This window comes from Echinops telfairi, unplaced genomic scaffold (assembly GCF_000313985.2).
Source record: "Echinops telfairi isolate 266 unplaced genomic scaffold, ASM31398v2 ScPeMD7_20;HRSCAF=75, whole genome shotgun sequence".
NCBI lineage: Eukaryota > Metazoa > Chordata > Mammalia > Afrosoricida > Tenrecidae > Echinops > Echinops telfairi.
In genome coordinates this window covers 8670338-8694111 of record NW_022103917.1, presented here as the reverse complement: position 1 = coordinate 8694111, position 23774 = coordinate 8670338, and the positions used below count along the sequence as shown (strand labels likewise).

The following is a 23774-nucleotide window of genomic DNA, read 5'->3' as shown; positions in this document are numbered from 1 at the left end:
TGTTCTCAAAATATTTTAAAAATTCAGGTGGGATGTACTCAAGGTCTTATTTTGTCTATTGTGAATTTTGAAAAGTTTTCTTCAGCTTCAACCTGAATTTACATATGAGCAGTTGAAGGTCTGTTCCACAGTTGCCCCCTGGCTTTGATTTAGCTGCTGATATTGAACTTTTCCATCTTCTCTTGCCATAGATGTAGTCCGTTTTATTTCTGTGTATTCCATCTGAAGAAACCTACCTTTTGTGTTGTTGATAAAATGGTATTTGCAATGAAGAAGTCATTGGTCATGCAAAATTATATCATGCATTCTCCAGCATCATTTCTATTAACCAATGACATATTTTCCAACTTCTGTTCCTTATTTGTGGTTTCCAGCTTATACATTACAATTGCTGACAATTATCAATGCATCTTGACTGCATGTTTATTCAATTTCAGACTGAAAAAGTTGGTAAAATTCTTCAATTTCTAGCTTTAATGTTTGATCGACAAATTTGAATGATAATAGTATTGATAGAATTTCCTTGTATGTGGATAGCTGTCACAGATAGCATTGTACTATATGATATATCTTGAAATGTCCTTTTTGACAATGAATATGATGCAATCTTCTTGAATCTATCATTCCCTGTATAGTAAACTGTATGGCTCCCTGATTCAAAATGGTCAATAGCAGTCCATTGCAGCTCATTAATGCCTAGGACATCAGTCTTTCTAAGTTCTGTGTCTTTTTTACATCTTCCTGGTTTCCAAGATTCATATTTAGTACATTCTACATTCCAAATATTAATAAATCTTTTCAGCTGTTTCTTCTCATTTTAACTCATGACCCATCAGCAAATTAAGGTCTGGGAGGGCTTTACTCATCCATATTATTATGATGGACTCTACTTTAAAAGTCAGCTCTTCCTCAATCATATTTTGAGTGTTTTCAGACCTGAGGGGATCACCTTCTGGCACTATCTCGACAATGTTATGTCTCTATTTATGTGGTTTTCGCTGTCTTACAATGTTTCACTGCTTCTATAGAGAAAGTTTTCAGTGACTAATTCCTTTGAAGTGGACAGATTGTTTCTTCTTTGTAGTCTGTTCATAAGTCTGGAAGCTCTGCCCAAACCTGTTCACTTTGGGTGACCCAGCTGGTATTTGAAATAACATTGACATAGTTTCCAGCATCATAGCAGCACACAAGCCACCACAGTACAACAAACTGACAGACAAGTGGTAGATTTTGTAGGTAATTGTATTAAAGCCAGAGACGAGGCTAATTAAGTCCAGGGTCATTGTGTGTTCCTCCTCCTTTAGCCTTTCCACTACAGAAAACTATTCCTGTTGGACAAATTGGGGAAGGTAGGTCCTTGCTATCTTCTGATCCTCAAGGGAACTTTGAGGTATAAGAGAGCTCAGACTAGTACTCGGTCCCTTGACTTGTAGCCAAGGCCCTTTCCCCTACATATTGTTCTCAACATTCCCCAGGGTAATTCCACGTGGATGGGAGAGCTGAGACGTAGGGCTGACTTTGGATGAAGAGAACGGGTCAGAAACAGGAAGTGGGTGACTTCTAGTGAAGTCCCAGGTGGCATTCACAATTCTTTAGTTTTCAGTGGTTGCAGGACTCAGGTGGGATTTGGCACTGATCCTTCAGAAATATGAGGGCACGAAGTCCTCTACAAGTGCCCTGGTCAACATTCCCAGGGACATTATCTGGGTTCAACTCTTCGCTCTCTTGACAAGTCCCCCAGAGGATTTACCTCCTCTCCCTCATGTCCCCATAGCTGATCTCTTATGGAGCACACTCTAGCTCACTTCCTTTTCTTATCATTTTATTGGGGGCTCGTACAACTCTTATCACAATCCATATATACATTCATTGTTTGTCAGGCACATTTGTACATTTGTTGCCCTCATCATTCTCAAAACATATGCTTTCTGCTTGAGCCCTTGGTATCAGCGCCTCTTATTTTCCCCTCCCTCCATGCTCCTCCCTTCCTCATGAACCCTTGATAATTTATAAATTATTATTTTGTCATGTCTTACACTCTCTGATGTCTCCCGTCACCCACTTTTTTGTTGTCCATCCCCCAGGGAGGAGGTTATACGTAGATCCCTATAATCGGTCCCCCCTTTCTACCCGATCTTCCCGCCACCCTCCCAGTATTGCCACTCTCACAACTGGTCCTGTAGGGATTATCTGTGTTTCCGGTTCCTATCTGTACCAGTGTACATCCTCTAGTCTAGCCGGATGTGTAAGGTAGAATTGGGATCATGATAGTGGGATGGAGGAAGCATTTAAGAACTAGAGGAAAGTTGTATGTTTCATCCTTGCTACACTGCAGCATGACTGACTCTTCTCCTCCCCACGACCCTACCATAAAGGGATGTCCAGCTGCCTACAGATGGGTTTTGGGACCCCAATCTGAACTCCCCCTCATTCACAATGATAGAATATTTTGTTCTTTGATGCCTGATACCTGATCCCTTCGACACCTCATCACACACACTGGTGTGATTCTTCCATGTGGGCTTTGTTGCTTATGAGCTAGATGGCCGCTTGCTTACCATCAAGCCTTTAGGACCCCAGACTCTATATCTTTTTATAGCAAGCCAACATCAGCTGTCTTCACCATATTTACTATCCACACATTTGTCTTAAGCGATCATGTCAGGAAGGTGAGCATCATGGAATGTCAGCTTAATAGAACAAGAGTGTTTTTGCATTGAGGGAGTAATTGAGTGGAGGCCCAATGTCCCTCTGCTACCTTTATACTAAACCTATAAATATATGCACGCAGACCTACTTCCCCATCATCATATATAAATATATTTACATATGTACATGCCTGTATTTAGACCTCTATAAATGCCCTTTGCCTCCTAGTTCTTTCCTCTATTTCCTTTTACTTTCCTCTTGTCCCACTACCACGCTCAGCCTTCATTTGGGTTTCAGTAATTTCTCTCGGTTACATTGCCCTTGGTCAATCCCTACCAGGCCTCTTACATCCTCCTTGCCACTGATTTTGGATCACTTGTTATTCCCTTGTCCCTGAGTTGATCAACACCACCTCCTTTCCCCCACCTCCTCCTCTCCCATGTCCTCCCAGAACCATCGGTCCCATTGTTGTTTTCTCCTCCAGACCGTTCATCTAGCCTATCTTATCTAGATAGACCTGCAGAGATGATAATATGCACACAAAAAACAGACATAGCAAAACAAAACTATAACAACAACAAAAAAACAGTGAAAAAAAATGAATGAATTAAGTAAAAAATAAAAATAAAAGTAAAAAAAAGAAAAATCTTCAAATAGTTCAAAGGTCTGTTTGTTGACCTCTAGGAGTGTTCTCCAGTAGAGCCCAATGGGGTGCCGCACCCTGACCCCATAGTCTATCCTTGGCACTCCCTCAGGACCTCTCTGCTTGGCTTCCCCCACTGTTCTACTGCACAACCTTAGTGTTTTGCCTTGGTGTGGTGGGGCCAGACCAGGCTAGTCCCTACACTGTGTCTCCAGTGTTGTCCCCCATAGGGCCATGGGTCAGCAAGGGACGTCGTATCTCATAGTGGGGCTAGCCATGTGGTCCACTCTTTGCATTGGCTGCTCTGAGTGGGGATATCGTCCTCCAGGCTTGGTCGGCCAGGATGCGCTCCACTCTCTCTTCCTCACCCTTCATTTGCTCCCATGTATTCTGATCAGACATGTCCCTCTCCCCGAGCTGTAGCTTCAGTGCTGTCCTCTAAAGTAAATTCTTCTGGGGGGAGGGGCAGCTGTTCATGTAGTTGGAATTGGGGCCGGGCCCTCACACCCCTCCAATGGCTCCCTGCTCCATCACGGCACACTGCATTCACATCCCAGAACACCGGGTTGAAGTCTGGACCCTCATTCCCTGTGGAAATATAAACAATACCCTCCCCTTGGGTGGGTTAGTGCCCCCCTGTTTCCTTGATACACATTTCTTCTCCTCCCCCCTCCTTTTTAGTTGGCTACCATATGCACCCCTGGATTTGGTCTGACCCATGCCATACTACCTGGACGTCAGCCCAGGAATGTTTGTATACAGTAGCTTTTTCCCTGTGCCCCCTTTGCATTTTTTTAAAAGTTTACCTCAGCGGACTCATGTTGTACTTGTCCTTTTGTGCTTGGCAAACTTCACTTCACATAATTTTCTCCAGTTCTTCCCATGCGGCCATGTGCTTCATGCATTTATTGATGTCTTTTAGCAATGCATAATACTCCATTGTATGTATGTACCACAGTTGTTTAGTCCATTCGTCTGTTGATGGCAATTTAGGTTGTTTCCAACTCTTTGCAATTGTGAACTGTGCCGCGATGAACATTGGAGCACAGATGTCTGGACATGGTTTGTTTCTTGCCTCTTCTGGGTATATACTTAGTATGGGGATGGCTGGGTCATATGATAGCTCAATTTCCATCTATTTTAGAAATTGCAAAATCGATTTCCATAGTGGCTGTACATACCTACAGGTCCACCAGCAGTGGATGAGAGTTCCTATCTCACCACAGCCCCTCCAACACTTGTTACTTTCTGATTTTTTTTGGAAGGACTTTGAAATGAGTCAGCCATTCAATTCTGTAATTTTGACATAAGACAATTTAATTTAACAGAAATCTTCCTATCTTTAGAATGCTACAGCTGAAATCCATCCATCTGGAGTCTGATGGTTTAAACAGTTATTTCTAGAAGTCTCTGCTGATACAAATCAAAACAATATAATACAAAACTTTAAAAAGTGACAACAAAAATATTTTTGGATTTTCCCTCTGAATTAATTTTACCTTTAATTTCCTATCTTACTAACTTGGAGTTTTAATACCTGATCTATTTTCATTTTTTCCATTGGAAATACGTTTTTCTTTTTTAATCATTTTATTGGGGGTTTGTACAATTTTTATCACAATCCGTATATCCATTCATTGTGTCAAGCACATTTGTACATTTGTTGCCATCATCAGTATCAAAACATTTGCTTTCTACTTGAGCCCTTGATATCAGCTCATTTTCCCCCTCCATTCCTGCTCCAGCCTCCCTCATTAACCCTTCATAATTTATAAATTATTATTATTATTTTGTCATATCATACACTATCCTACGTCTCCCTTCACCCATATTTCTGTTGTCCATTGGGCTATTTTTGAGGGTGTTAGGTAGTATCTCATAGTTGTTTTAATTTGCATTTCTTTTATGGCTAATGGAAAGATTTTCTTATGGGAAGATTTTTCTCATATGCTTATTGGCCATTCGGATTTCTGCGCCTGTGAAACTTCTTTTCAGGTCCTTTGCCCACCTCCTCAGTGGGCAGTTCATTTTTCTCTTATTGTAAACTTTCAGAGTATTGTAGATTTTAGTAATAACGCCTTTGATGTGTCATTGCTAAAGATGTTTTTCCTAGCCGGGGGCTCTCTTAATACTCTCTTGGTGAATTATTTTGATATGCACGGGTGATATATTTTTAGTATATCTCACTTGTCGATCTGTGACTCCTCTGTATTTGTATCCTTCTCTATTTCTGATAGTCTATGTATTCCCTATGCCAAGGTTATCAGGTTTGTCCCAATTCCCTCATTAATGACCCTAATTGTTTGGGGTTTTACCTCAAGGTCTGTGATCCACCTTGTGTTTATTCTTTGCATGGAGTGAGGTAAGGGTCTTGCTTCATTTTTCTGCAGGTAGATATGCATTTTTTTCCAGCACCATTTATTGAAGAGGGCATCTGCTTCCCATTTGATAATTTTTTCGGCCTTTATCAAAAATCAGTTGCCTGTATGCTGATGTTTTTATTTCTGGGTCTTCAGCTTTTTTCCATTGGTCTGAATATCTGTCGTTATACCATTATCACACTGTTTTGATTACTGTGGGCATATAATACGTGCTAATGTCAGGTAAAGCAAGCCCTCTCACTTTGTCCTTCTGCTTGAGAAGTTCTCTGCTATTTCTGAGCTTCTTCCCTCCCATATGAAGTTTTTCCAGTTCTTTGAAGATGGATGGTGGTATTCGTGTCAGTATAGCATTAAATTTATATAGTGCCTTGGGCAGAACTAACATCTTTATTATACTGAATCTTCCAATCCACGAGCATGGGATATGCTTCCATTTTTAATGGTCATTCTTGATTTCTTGTAATAGTATTCTATAATTTTACTTGTGCAAATCTTTCCCTTTTTTTAGTCAGGTTTATCCCTAGTTATTTCAATTTGTGCTTGGCTTTCATAAAGGATACTACCTTTTTAATTGCCTCTTCTGTGACCTTGTCTGATGTGTATAGCAGACCAGTAGACTTCTGTTTGTTGATCTTTTATCCTGTCACTCTGCCATACTCCTCTATTGCTTCAAACACTCTGCTTGTGGAGTTTACAGGATTTTCGATGTATATTATCGTATTGTCTGTGAATAATGAAATTTCGCCTCTTCCTTCCCCAGATGAATACCTTGGGTGTCTTTTCTTTGTCTGATGTTGTTAGCTAGGACCTCCAGTATGATGTTAAATGGGAGTGGAGACAAGGGGCATCCTTGTCTGGTCCCCTTTTTCAGTGGAATTGTTTTAGTCTTTTCTCCATTGATTACCACGCTGGCTGTTGGTTTTTCAAATATAGCTTGTATAATATTGAAGAATTTTCGTTCTATTCCTATCTTTTGAGGGTCGTAAACAGGAATGCGTGTTGGATATTGTCAGATGCTTTTTCCACATTTATCAATCTTATCATGTTGTTCTTATCATTTTTCCTGCCAATGGGGCCAATAATACTAATGGTCTTTTGTATGTTGAACCATACCTGCATCCTTAGTATGAATCCCACTTGGTCACGGTGAATTATTTTTTTATGTTCTTGTATTCTATTGCCTAGTATTTTGTTAAGGATTTTTTGCTTTGATGCTCATTAGGGATATTGGTCTGTACTCAATTCTTGTGGGATCCTTGCCCGCTATATCAGAGTTATAATAGCTTCATAGAAAGAATTTTGGAGTTTTCCATCTTTTTCTGTGTTCTGGATGAGTTTGTGTAGGATTGGTGTCAGTTCTTCCCTGAATGCTTGGTAGAATTCTCCTGTGAAGCCATCTGGCCCAGGGGACTTTTTTGTTGTTAATCCCTTAGTTACCTTGTCTGTTTCTTCCATTGCTATGGGTCTGTTGAGGTTCTTGACATCCATCTGGGATAGTCTAGGGAGGGACTGTGTTTCCACGTATTTGTCCATGTCTTCCAAATTCTTGAATTCGTTAGGGTACAGGTCTTCATAGTACTGTGTAATTATCTTTGTGATTTCATCAGAGTCCATTGTAATGTCCCCTGTTTCTTCCCTCATTCTTGCAATTGACGTTTGCTCCTTCCTTTCTTTGGCTAAGTTTGCCAGCGGTCTATCAATTTTGTTAGCCCTTTCAAAAACCCAACTTTTAGCGGCATTAATTTTTCCCATAGTTTTCTTGTTTTCCATCTCCTGTATCTCTGCTCTGATTTTTATTATCTCTAACCTTTTGCTATTAGTAAGATTGTTCTATTGCCTCTGCTCTAATTGTTGTAAGTTTTGTGTCAGAATATCAACCAAGAATCTCTCCTCTTTTTTCATGTGTGCATTTATTGCTATCTGCCTTCCTCTGATAAATGCCTTTGCAGTATCCCAAAAGTTTTGGTACATTGTATTTTCATTTTCATTGGTTTCTAAAACTTCTTGATTTCATCTCCGATCTGGGCTAATACCCACTCCTCTTTCAATACAGAATTATTCCTCCTCCAATTGCCTGCCCTTTTTTTCTTTACCATTCTTCTGTTGATTTCCAGCCTTATGGCACAGTGAGACGTCTTTATAATCTTTATGTGCTTGAATTTACTCAAGTTGAATTTACTTGTGTCCTAGCATGTGGTATATCTTCGAGTATGTGCCATGTGGACTTGAAAAGAATATGAATCAATTTTCATTTGGGTGGAAAGCTCTGAAATTATCAATAATGCCAAGTTGTCCTATCTGTGCTATTTAGATCTGTAGCCTCCTAGTTGAGTTTCGTTCCCAGTGATCTGTCTTTTTCAGAGTGCTGTATTAAAGTTACCTACCATAATTATTGAGCCTGTGACTTCTTTTCTCATCTTTTGGAATGTTTGATTTACAAATTTCACAGGTTTCATTGGGCACGTATATATTTATTATGCTCGCTGGATATTGGTCTACTGTTTCCTTGATCATTATATAGTGCCCCTCCTTATCTCTTGTTATGGTCTGTACCTTGAGATAAATTTTGTCAGATATTAAGATTGCAACCCCTGCTTTTTTTGCATTGCTGTTTTCTTGGTATATTTTTCTCCAGCCTTTAATTCTCAACCTGTTTTTGTCTGCAAGCTTGAGATGTGTCTCATGTAGGCAGCAGATCAATGGGTTATGTTTTCTGAGGCAGTCTGTTAGCCTCTGCCTTTTTATACTTGATTTCAGGTCATTGATATTCTGTGTTATTACATCCATCTGTGGACTCTGTGATGTCATCATATACCTTTTGTGTTGGGTGTTTTCCTACCTAACTATCTTATCCATTTGTGTTATGTGTGTGTGGTTCATTCTTGCCTTCTCTCCACTATTGAGCCAAAGCTACCTTGGGGGCTGTTTTCTCTTTGTTGCCCTCTGGTGGAGTTTTGCTATGTGATGGTCTCTTATTTGCACTCAGTGAGTATTGATCTTCTGCCCATACTGGACCGGCCAGGATCTTTTGTAGGGCTGGGTTTCTTTTTATGTATTCTTTGAGTTTTTTCTTGTCTGGGAAGACTCTTACTTCTCAATCTATCTTAATATATAATTTGGCCAGCTATAGTATTCTTGGGTTTGCGTTATTTTCCTTCAGTTTTTAGAATATGTTACTCCATTCCCTCCTCTTCTTCATTGTGTCCACTGATAGGTCTGAACATACTCTTATTTGGGTACCTTTATACATGACTATTTGCCTTTCCCTAGATACTTTTATGATCTTCTACTTTTCCTCATAGTTGGATAATTTGACTATTATGTGTCTTGGTGACTTCTTTTTGGGATTCAGTCTGGCTGGCGTTCTTTCAGTCTCCTGAATGTTTGCCTGATTTTCATTTATTAGGATGGGGAAGTTTTCCTCTGAGAATTCCCTCGCTATTTTCACTGTTTACTTCTGTGTTGTGTCTTGTTCTGATAGTCCAATTATTCTAGTACCGTTCCTATTCATAGCATCAGACATGACTCTCAAGTTTTCTTCAGCTGCTCTGTCTTATTTGACTGTTTTTCCCATTTGTTCAGGTGTGCTTGGTTATCCTCTAGTTTACTGGTGTGATTCTCTGCCTCCTCAAGTCTGTTGGCAAAGTCTGTCAGTTTGCCACTGGATTTTGTTATTTCATCCTTTAAGTCTTGTATTTCCCTTTGGTGCATTGCCTTTATCTCCTCTATCATTTCATCCTTTTTCTGTATTTATTCCCTCATATCCTGTATTACTCTAAGCAACATTCTGAAAATTTCTTTGTATGGCAGGTCATTATCTGCTTCTTCTATGCACATCGTTAGCTTTGTAACATTTTACCTCATTGTCTTCTGTTTCTCCTGCTTTTTACTTGAGGCTGTTGGGACTGGTTGCTGTTTATGTGTTGTTTTCTAGGAGCCTGGAGCCATTGTCCAGAGTTGAAGAGCACGGTACCCTCTCTTGGGGGACTTATATGATTGCTTCTAGCAACTACCTGCATGTAGCTACACTGGGGAGTGGCGCTACCGCTGTATCTTTCTGTGGTTTCACTCTTACCCTAGTCGATTAGTATTCCATTATTTGAAATGTGAGTTGGATAGTCCTCTTATGGGATGCTGGTCGGGTGGCTGTGGGACCACGAGTGTGGCATTTCACTGGATCATCTCTAAGTAAGCTGTAGTGGTTTTTCCTCACAATGTTTGGAGCATCTCGGGTGGCATGTGGTGTTACCCTCTTCAACTGGAGTGCCACGGAGTGTGTGTGGGTGTACCCTCCTTGGTGTAGAGCACTGTAGCTGGCATGAAGAATTACCCAGTCAGAGAGATTGTCATGGAGGTTGGGCGGATTTTCCTGTGGTAGCGTGGCGCACTACCGGTGGTGGGCAGGAGTTCCCCCAGTCACTTGTCGGGGCTTTGGGATTAGGCTGGAGTTCCCCAAGCCATTTGAAAGGGACAACCCCCAGCTTCTTGGGGTATGGAGGAGGACTGGCGTTATTTCCCCGGCTGCGTGTGTAGCCAACAAATGCAATTGGGAGCTCCCCAAACTGGGCCTTCAGCGTTGCCCTAGGCAGAGCGGAGCGGCCTGGAGGCCAATAGTGGCTTGTGAAAGGAAAGAGGGTGAAGAGAAGAAAAAGAGAGAAAGGAGAGAGAACAGAGCAAAAAGAGAGAAAGGAGAAAAATAAGAAGGTGCAGAAAGACAAAGCAAATTAACTCCCACCCACAAAACATTCAAAGACAAGCTAAAAGTAAAAGCAGTCAAAAAAAGAAAACAATAAAAAAGGAAAACTGAATCTGCTGAGACCGTGGCAGGAAACTGAGAAGAGATGGAAAAAGAGGGTAAAAGTGAAAGAAAAACAAATGAAAGGAACAAAAGGAAGAAGAGAAAAAAAATAAAGAGATAGCTGATCCCCATGCAGTGGCATGTGTAGCACTGCCTTTTGCCGTGTGCAGCACTGTCACAGAGTGCAGGCTGTAGCTCTCCCCATTGGATGGGCAGAGTTACCCTAGCTAGAGGGTAGGGGGCTGGAAACCAGTGCCATGTGTAAGGAAAGAGAGAGAGAGAGAGAGGAGAGTAATGAAACAGAAAAGCAGAAAGAGAGGAGATTAGAAGAAAGAAAGAGAAAGAAGTGGAAAAAACACAGCTGTGCTCACTAAGATTGACTGTAATGGTAAAGAGAGAAGAAAGATAGAAGGAAAAAAAAGAATAAAGAGATAGCTGATCCCTGATTGCCTCAGTGTGGGGCTGGAGTGGTTTAAACCCTGCTCAAAAATGGCAGTTTGGTGTGCCCTTTTAGTGCAGGGACCCAGTAGTGCTTGGTGGAATTGCTATAGTTGGCAAGCTCACCTTAGAGGCCCAATGGAGTTTTCCTCAGCCGCGCGGAGCACTGTAGAGGGCTGTCACAGCTGCCTCGTGTGGTGTGCAGCACTCTCACAGAGTGTAGACTAGAGTTTCCCTTGCTATTTATGTTGAGTTGCCCTAGGCGATGGGTAGTGGCCTAGAAGCCAGCAGTGTCGTATGATAGGAAAGAGAGAGAAAGAATAGGAAAAAGAAGGAAAAAGAAAGAAAAAGCAAAACAAAACTAGGGCAGTTGAAACCTACTGCAGTGGGAAAGGTAAAAGAGTGAGAGAATAAAGAGAGAAGAAATAGAGTGGTAAGTAGAGGATAACTGAGGATTGTTCGCCTGACCGTGTGGTGGAGGAGTTCCAACTCTGCCTCAAGGTAGCAGGATGGTGTGCCCACTTGGTGTAGGGTCACACAGATGCTGGGTGGGATTATCCTCGAAGGCGAGATCACAGCAGAGGCCAGGTGGTGGGTCCCACAGCGATACTGAGTGCTGGAGTTCACTGGTATACCTGCTTTGTGCTGTATGTAGCACTACAGCAGAGGTAGCGTGGGGCCGGGTGTTCCCTCATCCCTGTGTAGGGCCCCAGAACAGGCAGGATCTTCCCAGCTGTGTGTAGAATCACTCAGAGGGAAGCTGGGCTTATTTTCCTATCTAGACTACTGATGCCCTAATAGCTCATAGGTTTTTGTTTATTTTCCCCCTGGCCAGCTAGAATTGGATTAAATTAAATTGGCTCCCTGGCCCTAGGTCTCTGCTTAGTTAGAAACTCAGATTTGCTCCAGAGGGTCTTTTTTATGTTTAAAGCTTCCAGTCACTGTAGCTATCTTCTGGCATTCCTTAGCATGGGATTCATTATTATGCAAATGTATGTTAAGGGACTCCTTCTACCTGATGCTTTGGAATTGAACACTGCTGCACACTTCTTTTAAACGAGAATCTACTAAGCATCCTTGCCCTGCATTTTCTAGCGGCATGTCCTGTATAGTTTCTGTAAGGACTAAACAGTGTATGTAAGGAAAGTATTTAGTAGAATAAACACTGCTGCCATAGTGAGTTATGCCTTGGGTTGCTAATCACAAGGTCAGCAGTTTGAACCTACCAGCTTCTTCATGGGAGAAAGAGGTGACTTTCTGCGCCTGTAAAGAGTGAAAGTCTCAGAAACCCACCGGGGCAGTTCTACCCTGTTGTATAGGGTTGCTGTGAGTCGCAATCCACTGAATGGCAGTGAATTGTAGTTGTTTTGGTATACTGAACAGGTAGGCACATTAAGGTGCACAAGAATTATTATCTGGCCTCAGAACGCATGTTTGTAAGAGAGGAGATGATTATCCTCAGGACTTGTACCATACAGGATATTGATCAACTGGCTTCCATATCCAGTGTGCATAGAACAGGTTTATGGTGAAGATATGATGGATCAAGGTTCTTTATATGCAAGGCTCCCTAACAGATAAAGATATCAGGGTATAGTGACTCATTAGAGAATAGTACATTGTGTTTAATTGAGACCTTGTATGAAGACAGTGATGGGCTAAATGACCTTTCAAACTTCATCCTTAACTTGTGATTTTAGTTTCCACATTCTTATACCTAAGACAAGGATCCCTGGTAGCATAGTGGGTAACAAGTTGTGCTGCTGAGTGCAAGGTTAGCAGTTCAAACTCCCAGCTGCTATGTGGCTTTCTGCTACTGTAAGTATTTACAACCTCAGAAACTCAAAAGGGTAGTTCTACTCTGCCCCCTAGTGCCACGATGAGTCAGAACTGATTTGATGACAGTGAATTGAGTACCTAATGCTGTGAAATTCTAAATGGAATATTAACATGTGAGAAATTAGAAATCTAGGACCTGAACTATTCTTTGTTTCATTTACAGACCAAAAACTTCACTACAGCATTAAGCACATACGTTGTGAGTGCCAGCATTTCAGATATGTCCATTCAAAACTTGGCTGACCCAGTGGTTATCACTCTGCAGCACATTGAAGGAAATCGGGTAACATATCCATTTTCATCTCAGAATAAAAAGGCCTCAGAAACCCTTCAGGATTCTCCTGTCAAAAATAAATGGCTAGTTAACAAATGCAATTTCAAGACTTAATGAAAACTGTCCCATTCTGGGTAGCAGAGGTGTGTGGTAACTGGAGAAATATGCCTTCTCCTAAATGGATAATTAATGGTGGATATTCTAGCATTGTGACAGATTGGCATGGAAGAGACTTAGGGAAGGTTGGTATTTTGGTTGTCGCATCATACTAAATGATGTTTAATCCCATTGAACTTTGAGTGAGGCAAACAACTTCATTCAAAATAATTGAACATTTATAGTCTTTAATTTCCATGAAGAGCATTAAAATGTGCAGTAATTATCACCAAGGGACTGAAACCAGAGCCACCTGACATAACATAAGGCATAGCTTTGTAAATGATTAAATTTAGCCTGAGTAGAAGAATGAATTGCTTTTCCATTCTTTGGTGTTAATATGTGTCCAGTGTGAAGTCTTAATAGCTTCCTTCATTTCTAATCTAAAAGACCATATGGTACAGTGTAATTTTCACTGGTCTTGATTCTAGAAGGGAAGAAAAGAAGGAAGAATGAGAGTTAAAAAAAATGAGAAGGGACAGAGAAAGGGAATTAAACATATATATCAAGTGAAACGTGGTCTGGGTAAGATTTTTCATTTTGGGCTGAGCCCACAGCTCTCTGATTATCCCAACTAACCAACTTCTCTCTGCCTTCAGTTCCCTGGAGATTGTAGATGGTGAAGCTTCAGGCATTCTCAGTAGTCTGAAGGAGTAGTCAGCATAACCTAGCAACCTCATGTCCATAGCACTTGATCTCAATTTTCCCTAATCCAAAAAAACTCTACAAGGAACTCGCTTATATGCAACACTCCTACCTTGACCAACACCACCCCCCACTCCCCAGGCCCCTGCACCAGAAGGGATAAAAAATGTCAATACTACCACATATTTTAAAGAATACATAGCAGATCATCCTGCAGGGACATAATGTTTTTGCACATGTAAACCTAGTGTTAGATGAGTTATTCTTAAAATAAATTTACAAATAGATCCTGTGTATGTACAGTTACTCTTTGAAAGAATACTAGGCTAAAAACAATTGTATTTGTCACTGTGTGGAAACTGTTGCAAGGAAAAGTGTTTTACCTCTAATTTGTCTTTTTCCAGCATGGTCAGTTTCACTGTGCCTTTTGGGATTTTGGCAAAAACAGTAAGTACTTTTAGTAAGTCTTGTCTTTGGCTCTCAGTGAGAGACTGTGACCATTTTTCTATTTGGCGATTGAAAAGAACGGAATTATACTTAAGCTATTATCTTATCAAATCCTCTCATTGACCAAGATCTATGCTGTGAGTTTTATACGTAATTAAGACATAAGTATTTTTAAAATAGGTTCCTTTTCGATAAGAGACTTATTTGGGAGAGTATAAAAATCACATGATACTCAGAGATATGCAAACTTTGAAGGAAAACATGGGAAGGCTCAATGCAGAGTAACCTCAAGATGTTTGGAGCAAGTTGAGGAATGAACACCTGGCTCCTTCTCTGGGTTTCCCCTGGAATTTGCAATACCTACCACCTTTTCCTTCACTTCTACATTTTGTGATTTGGGGCACAGGCCATTTGCCCTTTCTGGGCCCTGATATCGTTATCTCTTCATAAATGCAGTGAGATTTCCTGGTTGAATAATGTATGCGTCTTTGGGGACAGTAAGAAAAGGGGTTGGAGATGGTGATTTCTGAATGGTTTACTCAGGCTTGCCACCTCCAGCGGTTCTCCAAGAATGTTGCCAAAATGCATAGAATTCCAACATATAACCAATGCTCTCAGGAATGCCAGCGGTGGCTATGTGAAGAGCTCTTTGCCTGTAGAAACTCTGCCTGAGAACCTTCCCTTTTCGGTATCTTTGGAACCCTGAGAGGAAGGGCAACATTTCTTCTCATCTTACTCTCTTAGACATAGGAATATTACTTTTTTCCTATGACAGAAATAGCACTATCCTTCTCAGCCTCTCCAAGCCTCCCAAGATAGGAGTCCTGCAAAGAGATGAACTTAGCTCCCCCACAGCCACCATAATTTGATCTGTGTCTTCATTAATGCCCATTGCTAGGCTCCCCCTAGGTTACCCTTTCCTCTTCCATCCCCACCCAGTGGATCCAGCACCTCTGGAATCTATGGAGCTATCCTAGATGGACACATTGTGATCACACTTGGATGCTTGTTCTAGGATAGTGCCAACTTGTAGATTCTGCTTTGGAACTTGAACCTGAAAATTTGAGAGCTTGGTGGTATAACTGATTATGCTCTGGAGTGAGAAACTAGCCAGGGGTCAATAAGAACAGAGGCTCTAGATCAGGCGTCCTCAAACTATGGCCCGCGGACTACATGCAGCCCGCCAAGGACATTTTTTATCCGGCCAGCCGGGTGTTTTTGCCCCGTTTGTTTTTTTACTTCAAAATAAGATATGTGCAGTGTGCAAAGGATTTTGTTCATAGTTTTTTTTTAAAAAACAACAAACTGTAGTCCAACCCTGCAACAGGTCTGAGGGACAGTGAACTGGCCCCCTGTTTAAAAAGTTTGAGGAGCCCTGCTCTAGATGGCCCAAAGCATCTCCAGAGCGGGATCTGGCTTGAGTGGAAAACATTCGAGACCATTTGATTTCTGGATCGAATAGTTTGTTTAGCTGTCTATTTCAGCTACACAGAGTATCCCCAAGAATCAACTTCATGCCCTTCAAAAAGTTCTTACTCTGTCACACCAGCACGATGACAAGATTGTTGTTTATGATTAGAGTTTCTTCTAAACTGTACAAGAAGAACATGGAAAGTGAGAGCCCAAAGCATACCATTTATGAAGGGCCCACCAAATGAAGTTACCTTAATCGATTTCATTTCATTTCAGTGTTCACTTATCCTTTTATCTTTCTGTCTTAACAAATAATACCAATTATAATACACGTTCAAAGAGATCGTATGATAAAAAATGTCTTTTGTAACTTTTCCTAGAAAACAAAATTGCTGTGAAATTCCTTTCTGTCTCCTGCAGATGGCCTAGGTGGATGGAATTCATCAGGCTGTAAAGTCAATGAAACAAATGTAAATTATACAATTTGTCAGTGTGACCATCTCACTCATTTTGGAGTCTTAATGGTGAGTTACTCCTTAGCCTTTCCTTCAGCAAAGTTTCACTGTTCTGTGCCGTGACTCGATCCTGATTCCTAGGGACCCCACGTAACAAAAGTACAACTCTCTTGTAGGCTTTCCTAGACTGAAATGTCTATGGGATACAATCACTGCATCTGTCTCCTGTGGAGATGCTGGTGGATTCAAACCACCAACCTTTAGGTTTGCTTAGCAGCTGAGCACTTTACTTTTATTCCATCCAAGATCCTTGTTAATTCAACTATTGCTAGTAATGTATGTGTGACATGAATTATGAAAAAGTGATATGTAAGTAGAAACGAGCCACCCCACCTTTAAACCCAAAATAGAGCATACTCAGACAAATATAGTTTTCTCTTTATAAAATGAATGCCGACTCCTCAAAATCCAGACATGACCACAAAAGAAAAAAGGTCCCCTGTAACTTCCCTCTCAAGAGGTCACCATTGTTAGCAGCCTGATATGTACAAATGTTTGTCAAAAACGATGGCTTCTAGGGTTGCAGCTCATACACGCTCTGGTTAATTCCACACAAAACGTGTTCACACATGTCTCTGCTGTCAGTGGGTAGCTGCAGACAGGTTTTCTCAGTAATACACTTATCTCAGTCTCCTTAGGATGCCTTAGACAAAAAGGTCCAATCAAAATAGTGGCGTCTGAGGGCACCTGATGGGCTAGTTGCATTCCAAATCAAGGGGTCAGCTCAGAAGGTTAATGTGACTGTGTTTTGGGATTCTAAAGATTCTTCTCTAAGGACACAGGATGATCATGGGGTGTATCAGGGAAAAGGTTTAAAACAATGAAAATGGTATTGGTGAGAAGAAGTCCAGGAAAATGATGCTGAGGGTTCCCCCCTCCCCTTTCTGATAACCTACCAGCTCTTTCTTTGAGCATAACATTCTTTGAGAATTTCATTTGGATACCTTACCCCATCCACTCTACATGCTTGATCTTGTCCCTTCATAACTTTTTTTCATTCCCCAAACTCAAAGAACATTTAAAGGAACACAACCTGAGTCCTGTGAGAATGCCCAAACTACTGGATTGATGTAGTATACATGTAAGAGTGTAGAATTCTTTGGGATAGGATTAGAGGAGAAGACCCACCACCCCTAGAAGTGTATAGGCATAGATGGGAGGTCTGTTTAGAGACAATGCCTTCACATGTTGATATTTTTGTTTAATATCGGTTTCTATCATTTTGTAGCAATACTTTTTATATTACCCTCCTATATTCTTCCAAACTATTTTTATGATATATCAGTATGCATTTTTGGTTTATAAACATGGCATCAAATTATTGCATTTTAAGTTATTTGCACTGTTTTTCCTACTTGCTTTCCCCCCACTTTATATTATATAGATACAATGAGCTCTGATGGCACAAGGGCTAAAGTTTTTGGTCTCTAACCAAAAGGTTGGTAGTTTGAACTCACCAGCAGCTACATAGGAAAAAGATGTGATAGTTTGTTTTCATAAAGATTTATAGCCTTAGAAACCCTATGGGACATACCTACTCTATTCTTTAAGATCACTGAGTCAGAGTCAATTAAGGCAATGAATTATGAATTACATATAGAGCATCTTTCAGGCAAATACCACAATTTAAAAAATAGTATTTTCCGTGGTTTGGATTTAACATAATAAATTTAACCAACCTACACATGGAAATATTAGTTGTTACTGATCTTCTCTATTGTGCTGTAATCCATATCTATTCATTTACCTTTATACATCATTTAAACAGAATATTTCTATAGGATAAATCATTTGAGGTTGAATTGTTGAGTTACAGCAAATGTCATTAAAATTAAATCTAATAATTACTGTTAAAAATGTAGTATATGAAAGATGTAAAAAAATAGTTGCAGTACTTAATCTAACAATTATTTGAACTGTTTACATGCCCAGACTTAAAACTTTAGAGTTAATGTACACTGCTTTGTTACCTTCATTCAATATGGTTCCCCTAACATTGTGACTTGAATTGACCTTCAAAATGGGCCTCAAATGTGTCCTTTCTTCCTTCTTGTTCCTACTTGACAACTACTGGGGTAGGGTACTTTTTCTTACCCTTTTATGCATCTCTAATATGGTCTAAGGAAAGATATGGGCCTTCTTCTTGGACCAAAGCACACAGAAAGACACTTTATTGTATTTCGAGTTACTGTACTTCACACATATTTGCACTTTCTACAAAGTGAAAGTCTGCAACAACCTTGTGAGAAGCAAGTTTTATTGGTGCCATTTTCCCACTTCGGGTCCCTATATCACACTGTGATCTTTTTAAATTAAAAGATCATTCTTTTGGGGGCTCTTATATTTCTTATAGCAATCCATACATCAATTTTACCAAGTATATTTGTACATATGTTGCCATTATTATTTTCTAAACATTTACTTTCTATTGAGTCTTGGTATTAGTGCCTCTTTTTTCCCTCCCCCACTCTTGTAACCCCTTGATAAATTATAAATTATTATTATTTTCATATCTTACACCAACTGCTATCTCCCTTCCCCCATGGTTTCTGTTGTTCTTCCCCCTGGGGGTGGGGGGTGTAGTTATGTGTAGATCATTGCGATCAGTTCCCCCATCCTCCCCACCTCTCCCCACTTTTCCCCTACCCTCCTGGTATCGCTACTCCCATTACTGCTCCTGGATTCTGTGTGTCGTGAGTTCTTATCTCTTATCTGTACCTGTACACATGCCCTGGTCTAGGCCTCAGTGAAAGAGGTCATGATAGTGGGGGTGGGGGTGGAGGTGGAGGAAACTTCAAGGAACCAGAGGAATATTGTGTGTTCCATCGGTCTTATACTTAGTCCTGGTTGACTCATCCCTTCCTTGTGACCTTCTGTGAAGGGATGTCCCATTTTCTACAGATGGGTTTTGCATCTCTGCTCCAACCTCCCCTGTTCTCAAAAATATGGGTCTTATTTGTTTGTTTTGGGTTTTTTGGTGTCTGTTACCCGGTCCATCGACACCTCATGATCACACAGGCTGGTGTGCTTTTTCCACGTGGGCTTGTTGCTTCTCTGCTAGCTGGCTATTTGTTTGGCTTCAAGCCTTTAAGACCCCAGATGCTATATCTTTTGAGAGCCAGGCACCATCCGCTTTCTTTACCTCATTTGCTTATGTCTTCAGCAATCGTGTTGGGAGGGTGAGCATCACACAATGCCAGGTTGTGAGAGAGAACAAAGTGTTCTTTCATTGAAGGAGGGCATGAGCAGAGGCCCAAAGTCCATCTACTTCCTCAGTGTATTGCCATATAAATATATGTACATAGGCCGATACCTCTATTTTTATGAATTAATGTATTTACATGTGTACCCATCTTTGGTTATACCTCTATCCATAGCTTTGCTTCCTAGATTTTTCCTGTTTCCTTTTACCTTCCTCCTGCCCCACCATCATACTCGCCTTCCACCTCTTAGTAATTCTTCTCAGCTAGATTGCTGTTGCTCCAACACCCCCAGGATCTCTACATCCTCCTCATTGTTGATTTTAATTCCCTAGTTGTTACCCTGTTTGCTCACTGCTCCCTTCCCCTGCCTCCTTCTCCCCACAAGTCCCTCCTGAACCCTTGGTCCATTGCTTTCTTTTCAAGCTTGCTTCCCATGCCTATCTTATATAAGTAGGCAAACCGACAATAACCGAGACCAAACAAAAAGAAAACAAAAGATTGAATAAAAAGATAAAAGAAAAAAGATAATAATCACTAGCAAACAAACAAACAAAAAAGCAAACATAATTCCAGGTCTGTCCATTGACCTTTATGACTATCTCCCCACTGGTCCTGGGGGAGCTCTGGGAGCTGCCCCTCTTAGCCTGAAGTCTATTTTGGGGACTCTTCATGGGCTTTGTGGATTGGCTTTGCTCCTGATGATGATCTGTTATGTTCCCTCTTGGTTCGCCCCACTGTGCGATGTTCAGAGCAGACTAACTCACTGCCGTATGTCCCCAGTATTGTCCTCTGTCACAGTGTGTTCCAGTGAGGGGACATCATGTATTGCACTGTTGTCACCCTACAGTCCTCTGTGCCTTAGCAGCTCCGTGCAGGGATGTCGTTCTCTGGGCTTGGTGTGGCCTTATGAGGTCTAGACCGTCCCTCTCTCTTTTTCCTTCTTGGTTTGCTTCCGTGTGGGTGTGGCCTCTAATTGGGGCCAGACCTGTAGCCCACTCTTCTCATGCTTTACGCCGCATGGTTATGCTGTCAAGGTTTGGTGTGCCATGGCGGGGGTCTGCATGCACACACCCAATTCTGTGGAGACATAACCAATACTCTCCCCCTGGGTGGATTTTTGCCCTGCTCCCCCGGTGCCATTGTCTCCCTTTCCCCCCTCCCCCCCCCTTGCCCCCTTTCCCCTTCTTTGTGTTGGAATAACATGTACCTCCTTGTGTTTGGTATGGACCCCACTCAACTACCTGTACCTCAACCCATATAGTGTGAGGTAAGTGGCTCTTTTTCTATACCTACTGTGCTGATTATACTTACCTTAGATGACTCATGTTGTACTTGCCCTTTTGTGATTAGCTAACTTCGATTAGCATAATTTCCTCCAACTCTTCCCATGAGATGATGTGCTTCTTGTGATCATCTGTGCTTTTTTAGTGATGTGTAGTACTCCATTGTGTGTATGTGCCAGAGTTTTCTAATCCACTCGTATATTGATGAAAATGTAAGTTGTTTCCAACTCTTTGCGATTGTGAATTCGCCTCAATAAACATTGGAGCACAGATGACTGGCTGTGGTTTATTTCTTCTTACCTCTTCTGCGTATATGCCCAGTAGAGGGATAGCTGGGTCATAAAGTAGCTCAATATCTATTTTCTTTAAATATTGCCAGATTGCTTTCCACAGAGGCTGTATGTATCTACACCACCACCAACAGTGTAAGAGAGTTCCTATCTCACCGCATCCTCTCCAACATTGTTGCTCTCTGTTTTTCTGATTTGAGCTAGCCTCAAGGGTGTTAGGTAGTATCTCCTAGGCTGTTTTAATTTGCCCTTCTCTGGTGGCTAATGATCGGGAACATTTTCTCATATGTTTACTGGCCATTCGGATCTCCTCCCTGGTGAAACTTCTTTTCAGGTCTTTTGCCCATTTCCTCAGGGTTTTAACAGTTTTCTTCTTTTTGTAGGCTAGGAGAGTACTGTAGAATTTAGTAATAATCCCTTTGTCTGTTGTGTCATTGCTAAAAACTCTCTCCCAGTTGGTGGGTTGCCTCTCGGTGAAGTCTTTCGACGCGCATGGGTATTTTATCCTTGGTAAATCCCACTTGTCAATTTCAGGTTCACCTGTGTATGCACCCTTCCCTAGTGCAGTTAGCCCATGTATTCCCTGAGCTAACGTGCTTAAGTTTGCCCTGATTCCTTCATTGATGGTCCTGATAGTTTGGGGTTTTACTTCTAGGTCTGTGATCCACCTTGACTTTGTTCTTGTGCATGGGGTAAGGTAAGCATTTTGTTTCATTTTTCTACAGGTGGATATCCATTGTTTCCACACTACTTTAAACTTAACTTTTATGTGCACTTGGAAACAAAGAAAATTATGACTCGCTGTATTATGACATTCTCTTTGTTTGTAGATCTGAAACCAAACCTACAAGATCTTCCAAGGTCTGCCTGTGTATTTACATGATTCTGCATGCCATTTCAAGTGTTTTATGGAGTTCAGGTTAAGAAATTACTGGACTATGATATTTCTAAAGCCCATTTTGTCTTGTCATTTTATGAACGTTGTTTAAGGTTAAAAGGAAAGGGACGTTTTATTTTTCTACTTTAGTGTTTTGAAGTGCTCAGTACATTTTCATGGTTCATATCTAATCCTAGTGAGTCAAATGCTTGTCTTAGAATAGTATATAAAGTTCACCTTTCTGTGCATAAAAATACATTAAGGAAGCACTTCCAGATACACTAAAAATGCCTTTAACAAAATAACACCGTGATGATAATAATAGTACTTTGATGCACATTTCAAAGTTGCATGCATTTGTTATTAGGAGCCATTATATGTACAGGCAGTCCTAAGTTACACACAACCAACTTGCCCAGAATCCACAGTTACAAAAACAGCACCCCCCCTCACCCTCTGTGAAATGTATCAAGAAAAAAATGACTCGACATTTAACCTACGATCCCAAGCACCCTAGCTCTGCTATATATGGCAGCCTGTTGGTGGTGGCAGCTGGCTGCAGGGACCCTGATTCTGAGCTCTACATTTTCCCCAAGTGCACCAGGCAGTGCCTTGTGCTAGGCTCCTTCACAGCCCTTATCCAGCTCCACCCTACTGCATCTGTGCTTCACAGCCTGGTCTCATCATAGCATATCCCTGGGCTGCTATTTCCCTTACATTACACTAGTGGAATTTCATTACAGCAGAATTTTTTAAAATTGGGAGATGGGGGTAATGTTAGGTTCCTAAACTTTGTATATTCATATTGTTTCTGGGTCCATTTAGAACTTTTCTAGACATCCTCTCCCCAATCCTGGGGCTTTGGGGCTCATGCTTAGCACATCCTGAGCAGCACTTTCTCCCTTGCACTTGGAGGCAGGGGCCTCATAGAAGAGGTAATTAGGTCTGGTGAGGAAATAGAGAGTTAGCCCTCTAGCCCCAGCATCATCCTACCCATACCCCGACCCTTTCTGCCTCATCTTTTAAAAAAAATCATTTTATTAGGGGCTCTTAAAACTCTTATCACAATCCATACATACATCAATTGTGTAAAGCACATTTGTACATTCATTGCCCTCATCATTCTCCCAACATTTGCTCTCCGCTTAATCCCCTGGCATCAGCTCCTCATTTTCCCCCCTCACTCCCCACTCCCTCATGAGCCCTTGGTAATTTATAAATTATTATTCTGTCATATATTACACTGTCTGACGTCTCCCTTCACCCACATTTCTGTTGTCCGTCCCCCAGAGAAGAGGTTATATGTAGATCCATGTAATCGGTCCCTCCTTTCTACCCCACCCTCCCTTCACCCTCCCGGTATCGCCACTCTCACCACTGGTCCTGAAGGGATCATCTGCCTTGGATTCCCTGTGTTTTCCATTTCCTGTCTGGATCAGTGTTCATCCTCTGGTTTAGCCAGATTTGTCAGGTAGAATTGGGATCATGATGGTGGGGGGGAGGAAGCATTTAGGAACTAGAGGAACGTTGTATGTTTCATCGTTGCTACACTGCACCCTGACTGGCTCATATCCTCCCCACGACTTTTCTGTAAGGGGATGACCAGTTGCCCACAGATGTGTCTTGGGTCCCCAAATCTGCACTCCCCCTCATTCACAATGATATGATTTTTTTCTTCTTTGGTGCTTGATAACTGATCCCTTCAACCACTCGTGATCACACAGGCTGGTGTGCTTCTTCCATGTGGGCTTTATTACTTCTGAGCTAGATGGCCACTTGTTTACCTTCAAGCCTTTAAGGCCCCAGACAGATTTTTTGGGGCCAAAAAATCACTTGTTGTTCCCTTGTCCCTGGGTTTGTTAACACCGCTTCCTTTCTCCCCACCTCCTATCCCCCCGGAACTGTTGGTCCTGTTGTTTTCTT

The 23774-nt window shown here is 41.3% G+C and overlaps 1 protein-coding gene across 1 annotated transcript in view; it reads left to right on the top strand.

Annotated features, from left to right (window-relative positions):
- ADGRG4 (adhesion G protein-coupled receptor G4) overlaps positions 1-23774 on the top strand; it is a 148214-nt gene that overhangs the window by 91568 nt on the left and 32872 nt on the right. Inside the window, 3 exon segments of the mRNA XM_004713396.2 lie at positions 12912-13031; positions 14228-14270; positions 16104-16207. Of these exon segments, the coding sequence (XP_004713453.2) occupies positions 12912-13031; positions 14228-14270; positions 16104-16207 (267 nt within the window).